Source organism: Ascidiella aspersa, chromosome 9 (genome assembly GCF_963924565.1).
Source record: "Ascidiella aspersa chromosome 9, kaAscAspe10.2, whole genome shotgun sequence".
NCBI classification, from domain to species: domain Eukaryota; kingdom Metazoa; phylum Chordata; class Ascidiacea; order Phlebobranchia; family Ascidiidae; genus Ascidiella; species Ascidiella aspersa.
The window spans coordinates 17661766-17684413 of NC_139455.1; the positions used below are offsets into that span (position 1 = coordinate 17661766).

General features: G+C 36.9%; 2 protein-coding genes across 3 annotated transcripts in view; one reads left to right on the top strand and one right to left on the bottom strand.

The window, feature by feature from the left end:
* Positions 1 to 2408: 2408 nt before the first annotated feature.
* On the bottom strand, positions 2409 to 12007 carry LOC146133338 (uncharacterized). Its single transcript, XM_083397716.1, has 13 exons — positions 11688 to 12007; positions 11225 to 11418; positions 10236 to 10368; positions 9395 to 9510; positions 8930 to 9025; positions 8320 to 8507; positions 7533 to 7833; positions 7092 to 7290; positions 6899 to 6978; positions 6181 to 6376; positions 5081 to 5265; positions 3836 to 3986; positions 2409 to 3007 (listed from the first exon to the last, which is right to left on the bottom strand). Exons 1-13 carry the CDS (start codon positions 11962 to 11964, stop codon positions 2409 to 2411), a joined length of 2715 nt encoding a protein of 904 aa, XP_083253842.1. The 5' UTR covers positions 11965 to 12007.
* Positions 12008 to 12517: 510 nt separating this feature from the next.
* The window catches only part of LOC146133339 (uncharacterized), a 32837-nt gene continuing 22706 nt past the window's right edge, over positions 12518 to 22648 (top strand). For both annotated transcript variants that reach the window (XM_083396987.1, XM_083396988.1), the window contains exons 1-11: positions 12518 to 12750; positions 13696 to 13773; positions 13961 to 14048; positions 14125 to 14171; positions 14245 to 14335; positions 14876 to 15038; positions 15421 to 15578; positions 16294 to 16504; positions 16921 to 17311; positions 18676 to 18825; positions 22165 to 22293. In XM_083396987.1, the coding sequence (XP_083253113.1) occupies positions 12711 to 12750; positions 13696 to 13773; positions 13961 to 14048; positions 14125 to 14171; positions 14245 to 14335; positions 14876 to 15038; positions 15421 to 15578; positions 16294 to 16504; positions 16921 to 17311; positions 18676 to 18825; positions 22165 to 22293 (1546 nt within the window). In that variant the 5' untranslated portion in view covers positions 12518 to 12710. The remainder of the gene's footprint in view (positions 12751 to 13695; positions 13774 to 13960; positions 14049 to 14124; positions 14172 to 14244; positions 14336 to 14875; positions 15039 to 15420; positions 15579 to 16293; positions 16505 to 16920; positions 17312 to 18675; positions 18826 to 22164; positions 22294 to 22648) is intronic.

Here is a 22648-nt window from a genome sequence, read left to right on the forward strand (position 1 = left end):
TCTATTAGTAATACACATACCATCAAAGGTATAACTGCCCTATTTAATTACAGTTTTTCTTAACTTATAGATAAACAATAAAAGTTATCCACCTTTCGAACTATTTTTAATCCATATTTTAGCAGTATTGCCGTTCTATTGTGTGTCGTCGCATCTTTTGAAATACGATAAACCAATGTTTAAGTTTTTGCGCTCGACATCGCAGCCTTACAACTGTGGTGGAGTTAATGCCCTCACAATTAACACCTTTGTCAAATTAAGCTTGTGTCGAGCACGAGCAATTTGTTTAGTGCCAAATGCGAAAAGCTTCCTGAATTAAGGTTTAGCCTATATTCAACCAAATAAAACTCATTTTTTTCGCACTTTTAAGCGACCAGGGGGCGCGGATGAAAAAAGGTAAGAACCACTGGTCTAATATATTATTAAGGCACTCATTCCATTTTTAACCACATGGCTTTGTGAAGCGAAGTTCAGCGCAATGAGCATATTAAAAACGAAACATCGTAATCGTTTGGAAGTGGAGTATGACGATTATGCTTGCAAAAGTGGAGCTGCATTTGCAAACACTATATAGTGGACACTATGCAACCATAACACTGGATGTGATATATTGTTGAAACAAATTACTTGTGTGTTAAATTCAATCTCGTACGTTAACTAAAACTTTCTAAAGGCAATCATTTTGTTGCAAATGTGTAGCAAAAAAAAAGTGTTACGTATTTCCAGCATCACATCAAATATTTGTATTTATATCTGAAAACAATATGGGGTCGCAATATAAATTCTCATTTCATTTTGTTCAAATTGAGGTCGCTTATTAAAAAGGTTGAAGACCACTGATTTAAGGTATTCGCCCTTAGAATCGATTACAGTAAGGCGTTAACCGTACAGGATTCGGAAGCTTGGTAATTTCACGCCAACCAGCGTTTACTATTTTTGGTTTACAAAAAGTAAGATAATTTAAAGGCCATCCTAATCAGTGGTGTAGTTGTATAAGTCGCTTAAGTTCACAATATTTGTCCTTGTGGTCAATTTCAAAAAGTAAAACTCGTAGTTAAAAACATGAGTAAAAACAGGATCTGACGTTTTGTTTAAAAGGAAAAAATATTTCGTCAAGTGGCATCATCAGTTCCTTAATTCGAATGAATTTCAGATTTAAGGAACTGATGATGCCACTTGGCGAAATATATTTTTCTTTTTAAACAAAACGTCTGATCCTGTTTTTAACTGTGAGTTTTACCTGTGAGTATACGCGTTAGCGGAGCAGTGATCGACTGGCTAAAACCTGCCGCCGATGGTTTTGGATTCTATAAAGATACACCCTATTGTAGTACATTATTGTTGACGATATGGGCTGTTATCCAACCTGTCAGGAATTTTGCAAAGTATTTGTTCTAACCTACCAGTGTAACTCGACGAATTCTGCACTAACTTACAACGAAAATGATAAAACCTTTTTAACTGAAAAATGAAGGTAATCTTAAAATATGTTTGCTTTAAGTGGAGTGTTGGTGTCTTGCAATAAAAAACGCCTAAACATTTTAAGAGGACAATTTAATTTAAAACTATTGAAATGATTTTGTGAATAAATCATATTCCTTTTAAGTAACTTTTTGGTCAGTTGATTGCCGTTCATTACACAATGTACCATAAATCATCAGCAACGTTGTTAGGGGACCCCAGATATTTTTTGGGGAAAGTTTGGTATAGCCCAGTCGTCTGCAAGCTTTTTTTGTCGCGGTCCAAAATACTCTGTCAAGACGCCCACTGTGTGAAGAGGGGAATTCACGGAGACAACAGGGGTGAATTCCAGATTTGTTTGGTTGGTTATGAAATTTGTTAGAATGACGTCACAAAGTTACGTCATGAAACAACTAATCTAAAAAAAAAGCTCAAAAAAATGTACGGCTGTCATGCGACCCACAACTACATGATACAGCTAAAATACTAGAGAATAGCTCGCGGCCCACTAAAAATGACGAAGGGCCCAACGTTTGCCGACCACTGGTGTACCCCATAACTACTAAAATCTCCACTCGTTTTTGCTAGTGAAGACGACACCCTTTATTTTCTTATTCTCAAGCTACATTTATATGGGAAAAGCAAAGCTGTCGCAAACTGCTAATTAGTACAGTTTTATTTTTTAAAGTGAATCGTTGTTGTTTACCCTAGTTCTCCAAATTAACTTTAAATGAATTGGATTACTGTCAGGCACAAACATATTACTTCACAAGAAGATTCTGCGCACCTTACATGTGCAACTATAGCCCTTTGATAAAGAAGTGCTGACCAGTAATATCTGGCCGGTACCTGTTTTTTTAAAAGCCTTTATCGTCATATTAATAGCGTTTTTACCATTAAAATGTGGAACTTTTATTAGTGCTTGAATTACAATGAATATCTTTGCATTAATAACAGTCGTGAATATAGTCACTAGATCCATCATCTTTTGCACGCTCTTCATTCGAATTTTTCTGGTCAACCGAATCGCTTTCGTTCATCTTAAATAAAACTAGTTCAAGCAAATCGTTAAGTTCGTGAATCACCGTTAAGCGTTTCCGCCTTTCTGGCAACGGACAACAGCTGCCGACAATGGCAGCGTGACAGTTGTTGTGACAATCGCCACTAAAATCTGGCAAATTTGGAGTTGAACTTTCACAACTTGTACCAGAGATGACCGTGTAAAATTCAGAAGCGCCACAATCGCAATCCCTGGTGGAAATTTCGCATGCTTTCGCTGAAGTGTTAGAACTAAAACAGGTAAAAACGTCGCGGGCTGTTTCTTCGACTGCCGGGTCGCCACACGTCAGCAGGTGACCAGCCAGTTCTGCGAACGAGGTGAGTGACAGTGGTAAGTCCTCGCCTTGGCAGGTGGCAGACTTTCGTGCCAGTGTTGACAGGGTGACAAGCGCCGATCTTCGCACCTCCCAGTCAGGATCGTGCAAAGCGTGGTTTCTGAATATCTCCGCTGCCGACTTGAACGTGGCTGAACGCTCTGTTGTTGACTCTGAACACAAGAATTTTTTGCCGTTAAATTCAAACGGGACTGTTGTACAGTGATTTTTTTGTGCAATAATAAAGCTAAACGCCAAGTAGATGCACTAAAAAATAAACGCTTTGCACTAAAAAAAGTACTGTTGTCCAGTCATTTTATGTCAAAATGCAAGTGATATGGAGTAAACACCGATGCTACAAGCAACAAAATGTCGTTTAAAAAGTAAGAAAAAAAAAGCTTTTAAAGCTCTTATGATTAATTGTGAAATTAAGACGCCGATCCGAACTAGAAAAGGTGTATTGCTTTCTACCACCATCGTGCGGAATCAAGTCACTCTTTTTCCCACCACAAGCTGGGCCAAAGGGACATTTATTGCTCCCTTGCACCGTCGTGCGGAACTTTATAACTATGTATTTGCCGCTAGTGGCAACATTGGGACGTTTTTTTGATTTGTGGCTCCACCTTGCGAAACCAAAATCCTATACACTCTACCGCTAGTACAGGTACCTGGTAAATAAGGTGATACTAATGTAAAGCAGTGATCCTCGATAAAGTGAGCTGCTGTAATATAACTTTTACATTTTTTACTAATGTAATTTGTTTTTAGGAAGTTTCATACAAAGGAAAAGACAACGCTTTCTTTGTTTAATGTTGATTTAGACTTAAGACTGTATTAACTTAACTTTAACCTGGTGAACTTATCAGTCCAGAATGGGTTTGTTTTCTGAAGAGCTATTTTTTCGCTATACAACGTGGTAGGTTTCTATTACCGTAATTAATTGCTTCCGAAATCCAACAACTTTATAAAATACTACAACAAGCATCGCTTGTCACACCCACCTTCATTTGGATTTGCGAGGCATCGTAAAAACGCGTCGCCATGTTGTTTGCTGTTGGTCACTGCGGAATGCAGAAAAGCGACAGCGCCTCGACGCGCAAAAGCCTCCTCGTCGGATCGAAGCACTTCGACAGCCTTTCCGATTACGCTGGCCTGAATATGCGTGGCAATTAGCAGGATTTGAAAACAAGGCAAAACCCGCACGCGTCAATCTCGCTTGGCAATCGCGGAATTGCGACCTTGGTGACACGTCCGACAGGCTTCGTCTAACAAACTAATGCCAGGGACCCTAGCCGAGAAACGACGTCTAAAGCACATTAGCAAGTCGCGATAGCTATGTCAAGCTTTAGGTTTCTGTTTGCCAAATTGAACGATTTGTTGATTTCGAAGTTGTACTTGTCAACAGTTTTTTATTTATTTTAAACAATACTTTTGACAGGAACAATGGAAGAACTTGATTAGCGAATTAAAGATTCACTACAATTTTTTTTTGCTAGTTTGTGTTAAGTAATTATCGGCCATAGTACATCCCATAGTCCTGAGTATTGCGAGCCTTGTCATCACCAAAAGAACGAGTAAAAAGTCTACATGAAACGAAATTGGAAATCGATTAAACTGCTGACTGTTTCAAGGAAGTATCTGACATAGTGGATACCCGGATATAACGCCTTGTCGCAAACCAATACAAACTAACTGAAACATAGATCTGCATCAAGCCAGAACTGTTTCAATCCTCAATAAGCACCCCCATATACAGTGTTTTGCGTGCACTTCTTACAGTTTAGACACCATTTCAATCGAGTGAAAACAGTCACAATGTTTCATTTCTTTGATCAGCGATTTCTGCTAATTCGTTTTCTTTTGTTCGAGCGTACAGAACAAAAGTAGCCAACCCACGGTTATACATTGGGCAGTATATCTCGATTAAGTCCACTTAGCTCACTTTGCCTATTCGGTTAAGAAAACGATATTTTAGGGTCTAGAATTAGATACTACCAAATGTAAACGGCGTTTTTGCAGTAATTTTTCAAGAAGAATCCTTAGGGTGAATGAAAGACGTGTTTTGTAGCGTAATCGTTATTACTGTTGTTTACGATTTCCAACATATGTGTGCATGAGGAAGAAATGATTTGAATATTTTTTCCGCCTGTGTATGGTGCGGCTCTTTACGATTAGCACAGCAAGTTTAAATAAAACTAGCTCTCGGTTTGATTGGTTGGCCTCTACTTGCATAAAAATCCATTAACCTGTTCGTCGTGGCTCGCCAGTGACGCTACTGTTCTGTTCGATGCGACGAGAAGGGCTCCAACATGAAGCGCGGAAGCTCTCACGAAGCTGCTCTCGTCGTTAATTCGCAACAGAACGGCGGAAACCAGTCCGTTGACTCTGCAAGTGTCGAGAAACCTCGCTTCCGCTCCCTTCTCAGCCACCGCTGGACGAAACACAAGGGAAGAGATATGGGTTTTATTGAGGAAAATGCGCACCGCGATTAACACGTCGAATGGTAACTTGCTAAAGCAGTGGTTCTTAACCGTTTTGGCTTGCGGTACCCAACAGAAATTATAAATAGTTCGCGCACCCTTGTTCGTATTTTTGCTGATCAACTATAAGGGTACAATGAACGGTTTTAAATTTTTTAACTCGTACACAAAAAAATTGTATCAAGAGGTTTACTAAGAGAGCAAAAAATGAAATCCTAAAGAATTTGACATATCTCTCGGCACCCATAAGCGTTAAAAACGGCACCCCAGAGTGCCGCGGCACCCCGGATGAGAACCACTGTGCTAAAGCCTCGTTCATATCTGTTCTACAGTTGATGGAATCGTTTCATAGGTCGCGGACGTGGGCTGTGTGGCCACATTTGCGCACGAAGTTTTTCGATACGAACACGCATTTATGTTGTTCTTCTGACTAGCATATGTGTTCGAGAACAACATTGATTCGAAAATCATTTGACGATTTGCGCACTTGTCTTACCTCCGTGTGAAACTAGAAGGCGGAACTATTTATTTAAACATTGACAATTTTGCAATGGCTGTTGTAAAACGTGTCAAGAAAATATAGCGACATCAACCATTTAACAAATAAATATTATAACACTTGACAACACACGTGCCTTACACAGCTGTGTAGAATACATTGTTTTGTATAGCGGCTTGTAATCCTGGCAATTTTAACATTTTATCGTTAAAGCCTTATCCAGATTATTTAAAATATAAAAAATAATCGATTAAAAGCAATGGACGGCCAGGAACCGCCAAGGATAATCACAATAAACCGAGCCTACATATAGGAAAACAGCAATTAGTTTTTAGAGATATTGTTAGACGAGCTTTTCGAAAGTCACCTGGTAAAAAGGATAGGAGCAGATCGTGGAGCACCTCCAGTGAGGAATCCCTCACTTCCCACCTGACGTCATTGCATTTGTTGAGGAGAGCTTCCAGTATGCGGTTCTCGTGGCCGCTTTGTTCATTCGGGTGCTGGGAACACTTCGCTGCGTTTGCGACAAAGCCTACGGCCACCTTTCCTGCTTTTAGCACCACCTGGAAAAAAAGCATGTGTTTAAAGTCAGAAACACACATAATAAAGTTGTGCGAAAAAATGTCGTCGCACGCTTAAATAAGTCTTGAAAGACTTTTCAATGTTTAGCATATTATTGCTCCAATTTAATATGTCGTCAAATGTCATTTTCATTAAAGAAATAATTTTAAAATGCTAACTGGAAATAGGTGCATTTATTATGCTTATTTTGCATCAAGTTCTAACAATTATTTCCAGTTGTAAAGTAAAACTCTAACTGTAAAAAAATGAGTAGAATTATTCAAAGCTTTGCTAATGAAGAAAATTATCAAAAATAAAAACAATATTTTTTCTGGTTCCATATCACCTTATAACTTCCATATCTGAATATTTTGTTAAAATTACAAACAAATTCTAGTTTGGTTTTAAGTGCTTAACTGTTAAACTTATAGATGCATTATTCGAAATAATGCATCTCAGTTGACTGTAATAGTTTAATTAAAACAGTTTTTGTTTCATTTAAAGTTTCTTTAAAATATTCTTACCGCTTGGTCCGCCTCTGCACAATTCAGTACTTGGGTCAATTTGTCGATGAGATTTGGATTTGTACACAACAAGCAAGAACCTTAAAACATACATAATGGCCGTTATAAGGGTCAAATACAGTTTTATTGTTGTTATTATTTTTAAAATAACAAAAACCGTTTCATTGAAATAATAAAATAATATCCCAATTACCTTCAATACAAGGATCGTCATTTACTCCTTTAAGAAAATCAAAAATAGCCAGGCCAAGTGGATAGTTTTGGAACCAAAAAGAATTGACATCACTTACATTGCTTTCCCTTTGAATGTCATAAATGAAAGTCAATGCACAAGTCATATGATTGATTACCTTTGTTACTTCCTCAAACTTGGCCAGTTTCCTGGAAAAAATCTGTTAATCATAAAACTAAATAAATCATGTAGAAGGGAATGTCCAAAAAACATGGTAGAACGAATTACTTGTATCAAACTATATTATACAATAGAAAACATTAAGTTAATGGCACTTGGTTTGTACAGTTGAAAATAATAAATTCAGTGTATTGATATTTTAATAGTTAATTCAAATTCGGTTTGAAAATACAAACACAAATATAACGCTGTTTAGAATCACACAGACACTATTTTTCTTACTTGAAAAGAGGCATAGCAACAGTTTCTCATGACATTAGTGAAATTTCTATTTGTTGCTATTGATTTCTCTATGCCATTACTCCACTCCTTTAACCCACCGTCATCAAAAGACGTTTTACCCAACGAAACTTGAAATGGAACCAGAATCATTCGCATGAATTTTGCAGCAGATTTTAAATCAAATTCAGCTACTAAAGTCATGGTGACATAGCTGCTTTGCTTTGTAGGATTTCGAATTATGGTAATTTCTGCCAGTTCCTTTATAAATTCTAGTGGGAACAGTGGTGACTCGGTAGGAAATCTGTAAATAAAATAATGGCATCCATTGGTCAAAGAATTAGATGTAGTTTTGTTATCATTTGAAACCTTAACTTAACAGATGTTTTATATCTTATATTGAGAGAAGTCATGTAACAAACAGTGGAGCAGAATACGATTCTAATAATAACAACACATTTTTCTTTATTAATTAATTATGTTAGTATAACCAAAGTTAATTTAAACACAGAATTAAAACTAGATTAATCAACGAAATTTTAAGGAAATAGCTGTACCTTAACCTAACAAATTTGATAGGTAACAAAAAAAACACATCAGATATTAGATTAGGCAAAAGTAAGGCTGGGGATTATTTGTGATCAAACATAAACAAGTATACTGCTAACCCCAATGGTGTTCAATATTGTTTTCTTAAATGTAATAATGCATTATTTACAGAATGGGTTGGGAGTTAAACAATAGTAAACCAAATCTACATTGTTGAATAAAGCATCTGACCCACTGGCACCTATGCATGCTGACACTGTTGAGAAAGTTGCACAGAGCTGCATGGGCTCCGGCAGCCATGTCACACATTTCCTGTTTGTGGTTGATCTGTAATGCATGGCTTGTGGCGATGTCAAACAGTTTTTGAGAAGCTGAAATGTCCCTGAACCAGTCCAATTTTGGCGGGTGCTTCCAGCACTGTGACAACACCTGGTAAAATTGAGAAGAAAATCTGGTTATAAAATAAAAAAAAATATTATGATCACTTGAACAAGTACATCAAAGAAAATCCCTGAAAAATGTCCCATAAAAGATCATCTGTAATTATTATACTACATTCGTAAAACGTATAAGATTGACATATATGCAGTTTAATTCAGCAGGGTGCATATGCAGGTGAGCCTATTGATTAAGTAGGAATTTGATACGGCAGTTTTAAACAATAAACACTTGAAACAATGTGTGTTGAAAAGTCACAAAAACCATTTAAATTTTATAGGATAATAGTCAAAAAATATCCAGGGTCACATATTAATTTGAATGCTACCTCTTTTGGAAAGTCTGTGTCGAAAAACATTCATCCTTTCCTTTAACATTATTATTTTACCAAAGGAATATGTTTATTACCTTACCTGTAACAAACGATCTAAGGGCAAAGATTCCAAGTTTAGAACAATGGCGTCACAAAGAGCATCCTTTTCATGTTTTTCCTCATAAGCAAGTTTGCTCTATGAACAACACTATAAACTTTTTGCTCATTTATTAAAAATTGTGAGATTGCAATAAAGTTATATGATGAAATTAAAAAAAAAAACGATCCGAGCTGGATGAGTTTGTTTTGCTAGACATTTAAGTTATTCCATGTTATATATTGTGCTGTATTGTATGCAGGTTAAAATAATCGCTTTTTATGAATTTGTGTTAAGTGTTTAAAACTGAAGTTAAAACCGTGCTCCTGTATCTCGCTACTATTTTGTTGAAGGAATAAATATATTCTAATAACTAAAGCTTTAAAACAAATCATATGACTTCAGTGCCCAACTGATCGTTATATAAAAAATTATCACAGGAGATAAAGTAAAAGAGAATAAAATCACCTTTTTGGTAACATTTAATGTAGCCCATGTTAGTTCAGCTATGATAGATATAGCTTCTTTCTTTACAAACATTGAAAGAGAAGCACTAAGCAGGAAAATTTTTGGAACAAATGATTCTGCGGAAAAGAATAAAACATTTAACATATAGATACTATAATTGAGTTTATAGTATACTCTATCCAGTATCCACTCAAAGACACATTTATAATGCCCACAAAGCCCATAAAAGATGTAATACACTTCATGTTTTATTACTATTTGATAATATTTAAAAGGTAAGAATACTAAAATACCACTTTAAAGCAATGGCTATATGTGTTTTTTAAGGACATATATTTAAAAAAATACCATGTTTTTGAACAGCAGTACATCAAGGGTTTATTATACTTTCGCCTTTCAATTTCTAAAAACACTTTCTAAATGGTTTATTTTCAAAATAACTAAACTCAAACAATTTTACTCCTTTTTTTCTCGTCAAACCAATTTTCAAAAAAAGTGAAATGTTGCTTGATTCTATGAACTGTTTAGGACCTGAGAAAAACATATTTTGCCCATTGGTATTTTGTAATAGTTAGTTAGGCCTTAGAAAATGAGTGCTGTTATCTGTCGACACTAATAAATTTTTATTATGTAAACACAAAGTGATATGCTTAATTATGGATTTAAAACGATGCATTTAACTAACTACCCACAGGATTATTTTGGTCATTAATTAGTTCATGTGGTACATTACAGCAGTTAAAAAAAATATATTTTAAATTATTTAAAAGTAAAATTTCATTTTACCATACAAGTCAAAGCAAACATCCACTGTCAGTAAACATTTCATACATATATTTACCACAATGTTTGCAATGCTGCAATATGTGATCCATCCCAATTCTGCTTGCCATAATATGGTGGACAGATTTTAACCAGGAAAACTTTAATGTAGATGGCCATTTATTTAAGAAAGTAATGATGTTAAGCAAAGCCTGGTAAAGTAAGCAGTGATTGTTATATACCTTAAACTAGGAATGATAACATGAATACATATTTATAAATTTTGTAAAACACTTTTACAATTGTTACACTATTTCTGAAGCTAAAGCAGTTTAAAACAAAGTTTGCCGTAACTTAAATATATATAGTGAACATTGTACTTTCTACAAAGTTTGCATGAGTTTAAAGGTGTGATTATAATTTGATAAAAACACCAAATGTTGACTAATTGTTTTTTTTCCCTAATCTTTTTTGTAAATCTGGTGTTTACATTGTTCAATAGAGCAAATTGCACTTTAAAAAAGGGTAGGATAACTTAGAGGAGGTAATGGATGTTGCTCTGATGAGACAATCCTGTTTTACAAATTAAACGAACAACATCTTTTTACTTTTAATAAAAATATAAAGTTCAAAGTGATTTACTTTGGTACCAGCACACATTAGATATATGTCACATGTGACATGCTATCCACAGCATAGGTCCGGTAAGTATGCTATTTCTCATCGACATTACATATAGGTTTTGGCCCCAAAAATAGTTAATTCTTTAATCATGTGTACAAACAGAATTGCATTCTTAGCTATTTAATTTGTCAAGAATAAACTTTCACCCTACTGGTTATTATATTGTTATGACATGTGACATGACAAGGTTTGAAATATTATTTACAAATAATTTATGGCTGGAGTTCATCATCCGAGGTCAACTTTTTGGTTTCGGAAGGTGAAGGTTGCTATTTATTTATATTATAATAAAACTAAGTTGGTTTCATGCAAATATGCAGCAGTTTTAAGAACACTTTTCTGATATTTATAAAGGTGAAAAGGCCTTAAATCGCCAAAGCTTACCACTAAACCAGATTTCCAACAGGACTTTTCCTTTTCACTCAGATTGTTCAAAACATCATCGAATGAAGATAAGATTGAGAAAAGCCGCATGCCAAATCCAAGTGTAGATTGTGGATAGTTGGTTGAATTTTCGAATAACTGACTGCATGTTGAAAATAGCGTCTTGCCACTTTCCTCGTTTAAACGTTTGACTACTAAATAAACAACATTGCGTCAGTACTTAAAAATGTCACTTTTATTTATACAATTATATCCAGAATGAATATAGATTTTATAACAATTGAAATACGTTTGCTTTCGGCAGGCTTTGAAAAACAATGATATGTTTCCACCTGCCAAACGCATTCGTCAAAGCTGCAGCTAACAGCCGGCGCACAGACATACGCTTCTCTTGCTAGACGAGACGTGCATTTTGGTCTAAATCACTACAATGTATATCTTAAAAACGAACAAGTCTACTTACCTATTGACGGATTCCAACCTACAACCTCACGAATAGAACGTAGAATCCTATCTAAGCAAGTATCGTCATCAACAGAAATAGGCTGTTTCTCGTGCTTTGCGAAAATGTCAATTAGAATATTGTAGGGCTTGGCGAAAAACGTTTCCTCCATTGCAACGGTTATCTCCGCCGGCCACCAAGTAAATGAACTTAGTAACGTTATATGAACTAAACACTTCCCTATTCGTAAAAAGATTTTGTTTACTGAGTGTATGCTTTTAACGTGCAGCTTATACATATGTCAGCTTCGAAAAAAGTACTATCCATAGCGTTATTATCTGTTGGACCAAGGCCAGAGGTAGTAGGCTGTAGGCTCTGTCAACCTTCAAAACAAAGAAAAAGCGTAGCTCCTACATGTTGGCAATTGGACTATGGAAGTAACGAAGTGTAGCAATGGCGGCGCTACAAACCAACATCAGAGATCCATGACCGAAAATCATGTCTCTCGTTAAATGTGTAATATGTTTGCAAAGCCGCCGAGTAAAGGCAAGAACCTAAACTAAACCGACAAGGCATGATGTGTGTCTTTCTCCGCGCAGCGCAGGATTCATCGTCGGTCGAATATAACAAAAACACATTGGCGCGGATGCTACTGGTACTTTTAAGCCAACTGTTGTTGGTGTCACGTATGTGATAAGGATGACTGCTGCCTACAGAGAGCCGGGCGACACTTTGGTCATGTGATCTCCTCCACGGCAGCACCCATGGCTCGCGAAAAAAGAGAAAGAGAAAGAGAAAAACAGGCCGAGTGCGAATGGAAGAGGACATTGAGTACACGACAGCAAGGCAACGGCAGACCCAGAGCGCTGTACTAACGCCGCCGGCTCCCGTTTTACAGTCAATCCACTGCGAGGACGCAGTTTAAAGACAAAGAAGAGTCGTGTTTCGTTATTTGGAACAATTTTCTTCAAGTTTCAGTGCTAAATGTCCATGTGGTGGTAATCACGGATTAACCATTGGAAATAACACGTCATCACCTCGAAAATGTCTCGACGCAAGCAATCGGTTCCATGTAAAGTTGGAGGTATGTCAGTGCGTTTGTTCTAATAGTATAAATATCAATGTAGAAAGCTATAGCGTTTTAATAAAGCAACCGATATTTCTGTGTATTCCACGGTATTTTTATGTGACAATCTTCTTTGAAAGCATTGATCCTTACAGTGGATGATTTTAAACCAAACTGTTGTAAGTAGCGCTAATATAAACGGTTTTCGTCTTGGGAAATACTCACGCCAAATCTAGTTGACAACAGTTCCCGTTAAAGCGATACTAGGTTTCAAGAAGATGCGAAAGACGCGAAGTGCTTTGTCAGCTCGGGCGCGTATAAGCCTGGTGAGGCAGCAGCAGCCAGAAGCAGCCGTCGCTTTTCAGACCGTAGTCATCTCGCGGCGCGCGCGCACACACACGCGCATGAGGTGACGGGCAGGCTCCAGCGCTGTACAAAGAGCGACCGGGCGCCCGCGTTTTACTTTATCAGCACAAGGATTGTGTGCATTTTGGATGATTCCAATGCACGCGCTCGCCTCTCTCTGTGCCGCCGCTCGTTGACTGTTGCCTGGCGTGCTGCTTCGCCAATCGCGGATCGCCTTCCACCAAAAACCACCACACCTACATCCAGCAAGCTCTGCTAGCAGGAAGCACACGGCGGTATCGTTGTTAAAGTGTCCCTTGACTCGTTTCGCCTGACGCTTGGGGCAAGCTTTGTTTTTCATGGCCACTACGCGCTCTCTCTCTCTCTCTTTCGCGCTATAGAAAATCTGCACTGAGGATTTCTCAGGATTGATGATGGTTTTCATCCCCACAAACCATATGCTAACATATATTTTTACTAAATATGTTGATTTGATGTGTATTGTATTAGTGGAGGGATGTGGTGAAGCAATATATGTTATAGTAACCCAGTATTTTTTGGATAATATGAGCTTGTGAATCTTCTATGGCTGGTTTATGATTCAAAATCTGCTTTCAGGAAGTGATGAAGTTCCTTTGACATACAACCAGCCTGTTGTTTCCATTGCTCCACTGAGCAAATACAAGATTTCCCCAAGTAAGAAAATGATATATTCTTGTGTTATTCTTTTGATTTGGGTGGTTAGAAATGTTTTTGATTTCATTTTAATCAAATACAGTAATTTAATAATTCACATTGGACAGAAATTGGCTATGTGATAACTTTAATATTATTTTTATTGCTAGAGATTTGTGTAACCTTGTCCTTTTGTATTTACTTCTAGACACAAGTATTACAGATGCAAAGGCAGACAGCCAATCCTTGACAGAATTGAATAGTCTTATGTCTCCATCGAATGATGATAAAGAAGGGTATGTGAAAGGTTAATATTTATCCTACAAAAGGGCTTTTAAATAACCTCAACAATGTGAAACTTCTTATTTACAGAGTGTCCACAGCTGTTAACCACACAGAACAAGAAATGGATGCTGAGGGTACACTTTCTTTTTAATAACCCAAATATGTTTGTTTTTGTCAAAACTTATAAGCTTTACTTTATTGTTGAAGATTTGAATGACTTTGATTCCAAAGATTCGTTGGACAACAGCAGCATTTCAACTGAGATGGCGACAAAAGAGGAACTCGATGCACAACTGAGGTATGGTAATTTGATACCTCACATGAATTGAAATAAACATCCACCCACTCAATTTCTTTTAACAATGTTTGCAGATTAACATGTCTTACTACTTAGCTTAGATACATGTTTTTTATTTTGTAACACTGCTAATGCTAAGTTTTAAAACACTTGATTGCATTAGAACTACTAATATTAGAAAGTAATTCTCTTATTGTACATATTTCATCTTGTTAAGTGTTGTTTGGTCTAACAACATACTGTGTTGTGTGAAGTTCAATTATTAACTTTCAATTTAATAAACAAAACAATTTTAGAACATTAAGCAAACGAAGATGTATCATTTTTGTTGGTTAAGTTATATAAACAAAAATTCCTAAAATACCTGCTTTAGTACACAATACTTTCTGAAACCTTAGACATGTAATTTACAAAGATTAATGTTTTGTTGTTGTGATTTGTGCCTTGTTATGATAAAAGCATTATATATTGTATTTCTATATAGCCCATGAGCATACAAGGCCAAATTACCAATGACTGGTCATGTTATGTCCTTTACAGCTCTGCACTGCTTAGTTATAAGCAAACAAATTCTTCGGAGCCATCTAAAAACAAACAAAGATTCTCAGCCAGGATAAGAGCCAAAGTACAGCTAAAAGCTCTCAGTTTATCACCACCAGGAAATGGTCCCAAACCCATGCTACTTTCAAGACCGCTACAACAAGTAAATGGGTGCTTTTTTACACTCTTTAGTATTTGGTTATTTTTTTTGTTTTATAGCTATATAAAAAACAAGCATCTGTTTAATTTAAAAAAAAAATAACAAGGACATAATAATTTGTTTACCTACGCAGGACCTATATTTTCAAGTTATAGGTATGGAACAACCCCCTTTTTTCACTATCACTAGAAATAAGTAACTTGTTTAAATATGTAAAATGGGGGTGTCAATTGATGAATTTTTAGAATTGAACATCATCTCCATTAAATGGCTATTTCACATATATTTAAGGTTTATTTGCCTTTACAAATCATCAATACATTGACAAGCAAGAAAATTTACTAGTGGTATCTTTAATTTCAATCAAAATTTGAATGTCTCTTAGGATTTGGATGCAGACAAGGTTCAAGCAGCTAAATCTGAATTGAGGCAACGAAATCTTTCATATGAAGAGGAACTCACATGCCCCATATGTTACAAGACCTTTATGTCCAAATATGGCCTACTTACACATACTGAAGTACATGCAACCCCAGAGTTAAAGTGAGATTATATGGAGATACTATATTCGGTGTGTTCTTTCCATAAACTTCCTAGAAATATACTTTTTCTTTCAGCAAACTCTTTGACTGCTTACAACTTGGTTTTATGTGGGATTTTTTAAACTTTTATATGTTATATTTTTCATTTTTCTATAGTGTTCAAAATTGTTCTACATATGACTCTTTAAGGACGCTGGTTGATACTAGTTATTTTTTTCTTTGTGCATGGTATCTTATTACATAACAAAATATCAAGTAAACTGCCTGGAGCCCTTATCTGTTTTAGTAAAACACTTAAAACGCCATGGAATAAAATACTCCATGGAGCATATTCCTATCCCTTATCTAACTGTAAATATCCCTTATCTAAGTCTGAATAAGCTTGTTGAATTATTATGCATTCTAAAAAAACTTCTTAAATGATTATTATGGTGATGTTTAAAATTAGCAGTTATTTCTGAAAAAGTTTTTTTGTTTGGTCACTGTTATAAAGTATTTTTTCATTGGCCTGAAATCAATATGAACTGTTTTTACCCTGTGTTGAGTTAGGCACTTTATTTTTGGTTATGATAAAACAGCTTTTATGCTACCAACAAAGTAATAGAAGCATGAAGCAACATCTTTTGTTTAGTCCTAAGTTTCACTGCCTCACTCTTTTCATTAGGTGTGAATCTTAAGTTCACCTCATTATAACCAATCTCATATCTTATTTTTAGATGCACGATGTGCAATCTTGCATTCAGTCGCCGATCTGCCTTCGTGGCACATCAGATTCATTGTCATGCCGATGACTATGGCGATGATGAACTTTACCAGACCCACAACTTCACTCCTCCCAACCCCAAACAACGATCCAATGGAGCAACTGGTTTTGGGGATTTGTCAATTATTGATTTCACCTGCTCCAAGTTTCCAGATATTGCAGGGGTAGAAGGAGATTTTTTTTTTAACTTATTCATAGAAAAGTTGCTTGCTTATTAAAGTTTAAAAAAATTTAAATTTCTGACAACAGTGTGTAATCTTGTATTATATTCTATGAAGCTTAAACCAATTTAAATGCAAAATTATTAAAAACAACAACAGATGTTTAGCTATAAACTCCAGTGTTTTATTTTGTGCAGTTTGCCCAAACCAATTTATTTAAAAATATATTTTATCATTTCTTATCCTGTTTTTGCTCATGCGTATTTTTGTTGGGCTCAAATCCCTTTAATAAAACGCCCCATCATACTCCCCTCTTTGCCAAAAACGCATACACACACACAACACACACGCACACACTTGCCTATCGCCGAGCGTTACGATTTCCGCCCCCCCTCTAACATATCGGGCTTGCTTCGCAGAACCTGTGCGTGAAAAGCAAGCACCGCCTCTCGGACCGCGATCGCCGGCACTTCTTCATGTGCAAGAAGTGCAACGCCCTCTTTCCCACCCTGCTGGTGCTCGAGCGCCACGTCGCCAAGCACCATGCGCGAAACAGCAGCAACAGCAGTGGTATCACGCCGAAGCTCACCATTCTCGGCAAGACCTACATCATCAACAGCGATATGGCGGCCGCCGCGACTGCTGCAGTGGTCGTCGACAGCGCCGTCGATGGCGACAAGGCCTCGTCAAATAGCGCCGTTGCCGTCATCCCATCGACCGCCTTGCCGTCCCCCGCCGATACGCGCGGCTTCATGGACGCCTTGAATCTGAAGAGCTCCGCCGCTGCCGCGGTGCTCGTCGCCGCCAAAGGTACGAGAGTGGCGATGAGCCCCCTTTTTTTCAATTTCTCTCTTTCGGCTGGAACTCTATGTTCGCAGGGTTCTTGTTTATCCCTTTGAGGTACTGCTGACTTCCTTGTTGATTTTTTATTTTGTTGCAACCGTTTAATCTAAAAAGACTACGTTTTGACTCTAGTTAGGGGATTGCTATCCTAGGTCTTGTAATATACCGTGTACCGTTGCAAACTTTTTTTTTACTATAGTTTGTTATTATTAGGTCATTGTAAACTGGTAGTTGTTTAGCTCGTTACCATTAATTAAATTTTATCCTGTAGCATACATCGCTAGGATGTTGCCGACAGATTGGTCCTAATATATGGAAGAAAATGGTTGTACAAAAAATTGTATAACCATAAAAATGTTTGTTGCCAACACATGTGGCTTTTATATTGTCAATTTTTTACATTAACTTGCTGGTAAATCTACAAACGTTTATAGTAACCTAATGGTCACGGGTTTGATGTGCTACCAATGAAAGATGGTGAACTTACATCACTTCTCTAAGTTCTAACTTATTAAGGTTTGCGTGAGGCATTTATGATTCAGCTCTCTGTGTGTCAATTAAATTAATCGTTCTGTAATATACCTAGACTAATGATGATCACTGTTAACTGTTTAAACGTTTAAAATAGGGGAACAGCTCTTCGGGTTTACCAATCCGGTCATTACGGATATCTACAGGCCGCTAGAGCCCTCTATAATTATACCGTATACTTAACCACTCGGGCATACAATGCGAGACTTGGTGCTATAGGTCCTTTCTGATCGAGTGACGTGTAACACATGGGTATGGATCACGGCACTTTTCAGATAACTTTGGTTCTGGATCAGCACGTCTGCACCCTTCAGAACCGCCATATGTTATCCTAGCCTAAGCATTACAATGGAACCCCAGTTTTAACGATCCAGTAATGCTGTAAGCTAGCCTGCGAACAAGGAAACGTTTTTGGCCGCTTGTAGTTCCCTGTTTCATTTCCAAATCAATGTGATAATTCAAAGTACAGTTTTGAAATAACTGCCGTGGCGATATAATAGTTTTAGATTGTGTTTATACTTTGAGGTACGTAATAATAACAAACCAGATACCCAATACCGTAATTTCGTACTCGTCCGATATCAGTGTGCAGTATCGCTGTATATCTAAAACAACAAAGTTATTGGTATTTCACCAATGGTTAGTGATTTGATGCGGCGTTTTCCAAATTACGGGTAATTTCCGCTTATTAAAGAAAAAAAATCGAATGGGAGACGGACATTTTCCCCGAAATATCCCTCATCAAAGTATATATATCGGACATCCCTGTAGTCCCTAAGAATCGCGTGTTGCGCTTTCAGGGATCAGCGGCGACAAACCTGAACAGTGCAGCTACGGAACGGACAACGACCTGATTCGCACTTCGCCTCTCATCGCCTTCCTCAACGTGCCACAGTGGCTGAGAAGCAGCAACGATCAGCAGAACTGGACCGCCGCGGGTGTGGTGCCAGGTAAACAGCATTCATTACTGGCGAATGTTGACTCTCGCGACCGCGCTCTCGTGCTAGCCACTCGCGATAGTTGCTTTGCTGAGGGGTAGGTCGCCAAGGCCTTACTTTTCGTTCCCAATTTTTTATCCTGTTTACAAATGCTACTCAAAACTCGACGAACTCTAAATTAGTACTTAATCCAGTTGATCTCGTCCAGGATGCCGTGGCACCCTAATGTGCTACTTTTAATGCTCAAGGGTGCCGATAGGTATTTTGAGAATTAGAATCTGATTTTTGCTCAATCGGTAAGCTTCTCTACGTTTAGAGCTTAGAGCCCATTATATCAAATTTATTTTTCCTACATTCTTTAGGTTGATTGTCTTGTTCCAGTTCCATTTATATGACATTTCAGTAAATACTCAACGAAAGTTACAGTCGTGATGCCGAAAATCTATTTAATATTTTTGAGGGGTGCCGTAAGCAATTAAAGGTTAAGATTCAGTGACCTAATTGTTATTTTCTGATATCTCCACCCTTTGGACCAGGGGTAGCCAACCTATGGCGCTTTCGCATTGTAGGAATATAAGTGAGGTGGGATACTAGATCCCAGCAATAATACTATCAAGATAATGCCTGGTCACAAAAAATAATAATGCCTGATTTCTAGAAAAGTCCAACAGACATTTAAGTAACGTTAACATAGAAAATTTTTTTTTTTTTATGTTTGTTTGCATGTATTAGTTAACGTTTCTCAAAGAAAGCTTAGTACCTACTTGCAAGTAAACCATTGTCCTGAATGCAGTCCACTTTCTACACTAGCGTATCTCTAACTTTCTATTTCGCTGCTAATCCAATCCAAAAGACGTGCATACATTTAACTGTTAACCAATCTAAAAGACCACGCATACACTATATTAGCACCTTATAAATTGTAATTGACTTTGCTGAATGATATTTCAACAAAAAGTGTACCTAAGTATAGCAACGGATATAAAGCTGATATTCAATAGGAAAGGTATTTGGCTTAAGCCCTGAGCTTACGCAAGCGTTACAAACACCGACGACAAACATTTCACTCAGTGACGTTCGGTTACATAAATACGAAATTTCTCCTTTGCACAATCAAAGTTCCCTCTGGTGGGAAATTCCTCTCGATTGACACCCCCTGCTCTATTGACTTCAGGCGTTGTGCTTGACAACGCGAAATTGCCCAGTACAGGGATAAGAAAAGATTTTACGCTTACGACTTCTTTAATGGCTTCGTATACCATATACCAGGGGTGGGCAAATGTATTCAATGGAAGAGCCATTTGTAGAAAATAAAAGCACCAAAGAGCCTCAAAATTATTTCAATACGAAAATGGTTACTAACGCAAGGCAAGTCGCAATAACAACAGAATTGTAATATAACAAAACGGTAATAATCAACACAATAATAACGGTAATAGCAAAATAATACGCACAATATTTATTAATACCAGTCTTTTGTTAACTAACTCTTCGGCCTCTATGTCTAGTGTGACGTCATACACGAAATGCTGGCCTAAAATAAAGAAAAACAGAGAAACGTTTATGAACGGTATTCTTGGTAACCTTTAGACTTTTTTGAAATATTACGATTCAACTTGAAGAGCCACAAAAAACATGCCGGAGAGCCGCATGCGGCTCGGGAGCCGCAGTTTGCCCACCCCTGCCATATACGGACGTGTACCGTTACCACGAAGTTCTCGGATCTTTACATATCGTTGATTATCTTTGAGTTCGTTTGAAATTGAAGAGTTGTTTGATAGTCTTTAAATAGTCGGTGTATTCATTTCATGGGTCGTTTAAGTTTTATGTTTGAAAAGTAGCACAGTAAATTTATTTTTCTGTTGACCGTCATAGTCAACACACGTATAGTGATCCAATTTTATGTCTTTCAAAACCCATTAAGTTTCTTTGAAACGTATTTCGAAACGAATTTAGTTTATAAACTTGTGTGGCAACCCGGACTTACTCACTGTTAACTGATGACAGAAGCGCTGTTTTTTTTAACGAACGCAACAAACTGAATGCAATGTTATATTATTTGCTTGATAAATGCATCAAAAACTTGAACTTGTTTTTTGAGGGTTTCACACCTGCATTGTTATATTCCAATACTGAAACGTGCAAAAAGCTCTTTCTTTCTAACGATTACTTTAAACGGCCCGGTATATTAACAAAACGATGGAGATAACACTATATAGGTCGTAGCCTTGGATAATCCTATTATGTTTCTTACACTACATACAGATACAAGCGTTCTGATAGCTAAAGTTATCAATCGTGCTTTTAACCTAATTTGAGTAGTTTTCTGCTTTTATAGTTAACTTCTTCATTGACCCGGTCAATGGTTGTTTCCGGCGTGTACTTAAATCTTTAAAAACGTACTATACTCAACGTACTATAATTTGCAAATCCATTATTAAAAATTCTTGGAATATGTTACCCAATCCTGTTTCAAAATTTTCACGAAAATCCTCACCTCCAAACAACCACTAGTTACTCGCAACAACAAAAAAGTCGTATTTTTAAAACTTAATTCTGGAATTAAGTTTTGCTCCATCGATAACTTTGCATCTACCGTATGTCTGGTTAAGCATATGCCATAAGAGTAAATTATTCTTTTGCCTTCCCTTTTTAGGACAATGCGTTAATATATGCAACCTGCTAATGGCAGGTTAAAATAATTTAATTCTCCAAACATTTACGTATCAGATTAAAAGTTCAGAAATTGTTAATAAAAATATTTTTATTATTCTCATCAGTTGTAAGGATGTGTTGTCTAAACTTCCAGAAGTGTTGTTTTCAAAAATCAGTTGATTTGGATATCTTTAATTCCAATATGATAACGAACTCAATTGCCACGACCCAATTATTAATACACCTTAGCATTGAAACATATTTTTTGTAGCAAGGTTACGCCAGTGTTTTAATGCTTTTTTGAATCATAAAACCCTTAAATGTTAGGTCATTTTGCGGAACACATAATGCATTAAAATTAACAACACAACAAACAAGTTCGAAATTCGTATTCGAGCTGTGTTACAATCCTATTGTTATGCAACGAGTTTTATTATTACATAACAAACTTAGGCAAATCACAAAATAAAATGCAATCTGGTGATCATAAATTGAAAGCCACTTAAATTCACTGTGTTAAACCAGTGATTTTTGACCGATGTTACATGGAACGTTTATATAATAAATTTCTTCTGACGATCTTTCACGGAACACCGGTTGAAAATCTCTAGACTAAGCTATTACCAAATATTGTGTTCAAACTTGTCTTCAACTTCATACACTAATGCCAACTTATTTTTGTTAACTTTTGTGCAGAGGATCAAGATCGACCACCTCTGCGACTGAAACTGCTGCGATGTAGATCCACAGGTTCGGAGGAAAGTTCAGGAGAACTTAAGTTGCTGAGATCTGTGGACAGCTATCTCGTCAACTCGTCCTCTGCCGGTAAGAATCGACAAGTTCTGGTAAAAGTGATCCCCCCTTTCGTTTTAAAATCCTAGTCTTTTGGCTTCTTAATTAACTTGAAATTCAGTTGATGATAACTTGGTATTCAGTTGACATAAAATTCAATATTTTTACGTTTCCCCCCAAAAAAATCTGTGTTAATTTTGCTACTGTGCTCTGCCTGTTAGAATCGACACTTTTCTGGTAAAAGTATTTCCCCCCTTCGTTATATGATCCTCGGGTAAAGTATTGGCCCCCTTTTGTTATACGATTCTCGTCTTTAGAATGATAACTTGGTTTTCAGTTGACGCAAAATTCATTATTATGTTTCGAAAAAAATCGGGTGTTAATGCTG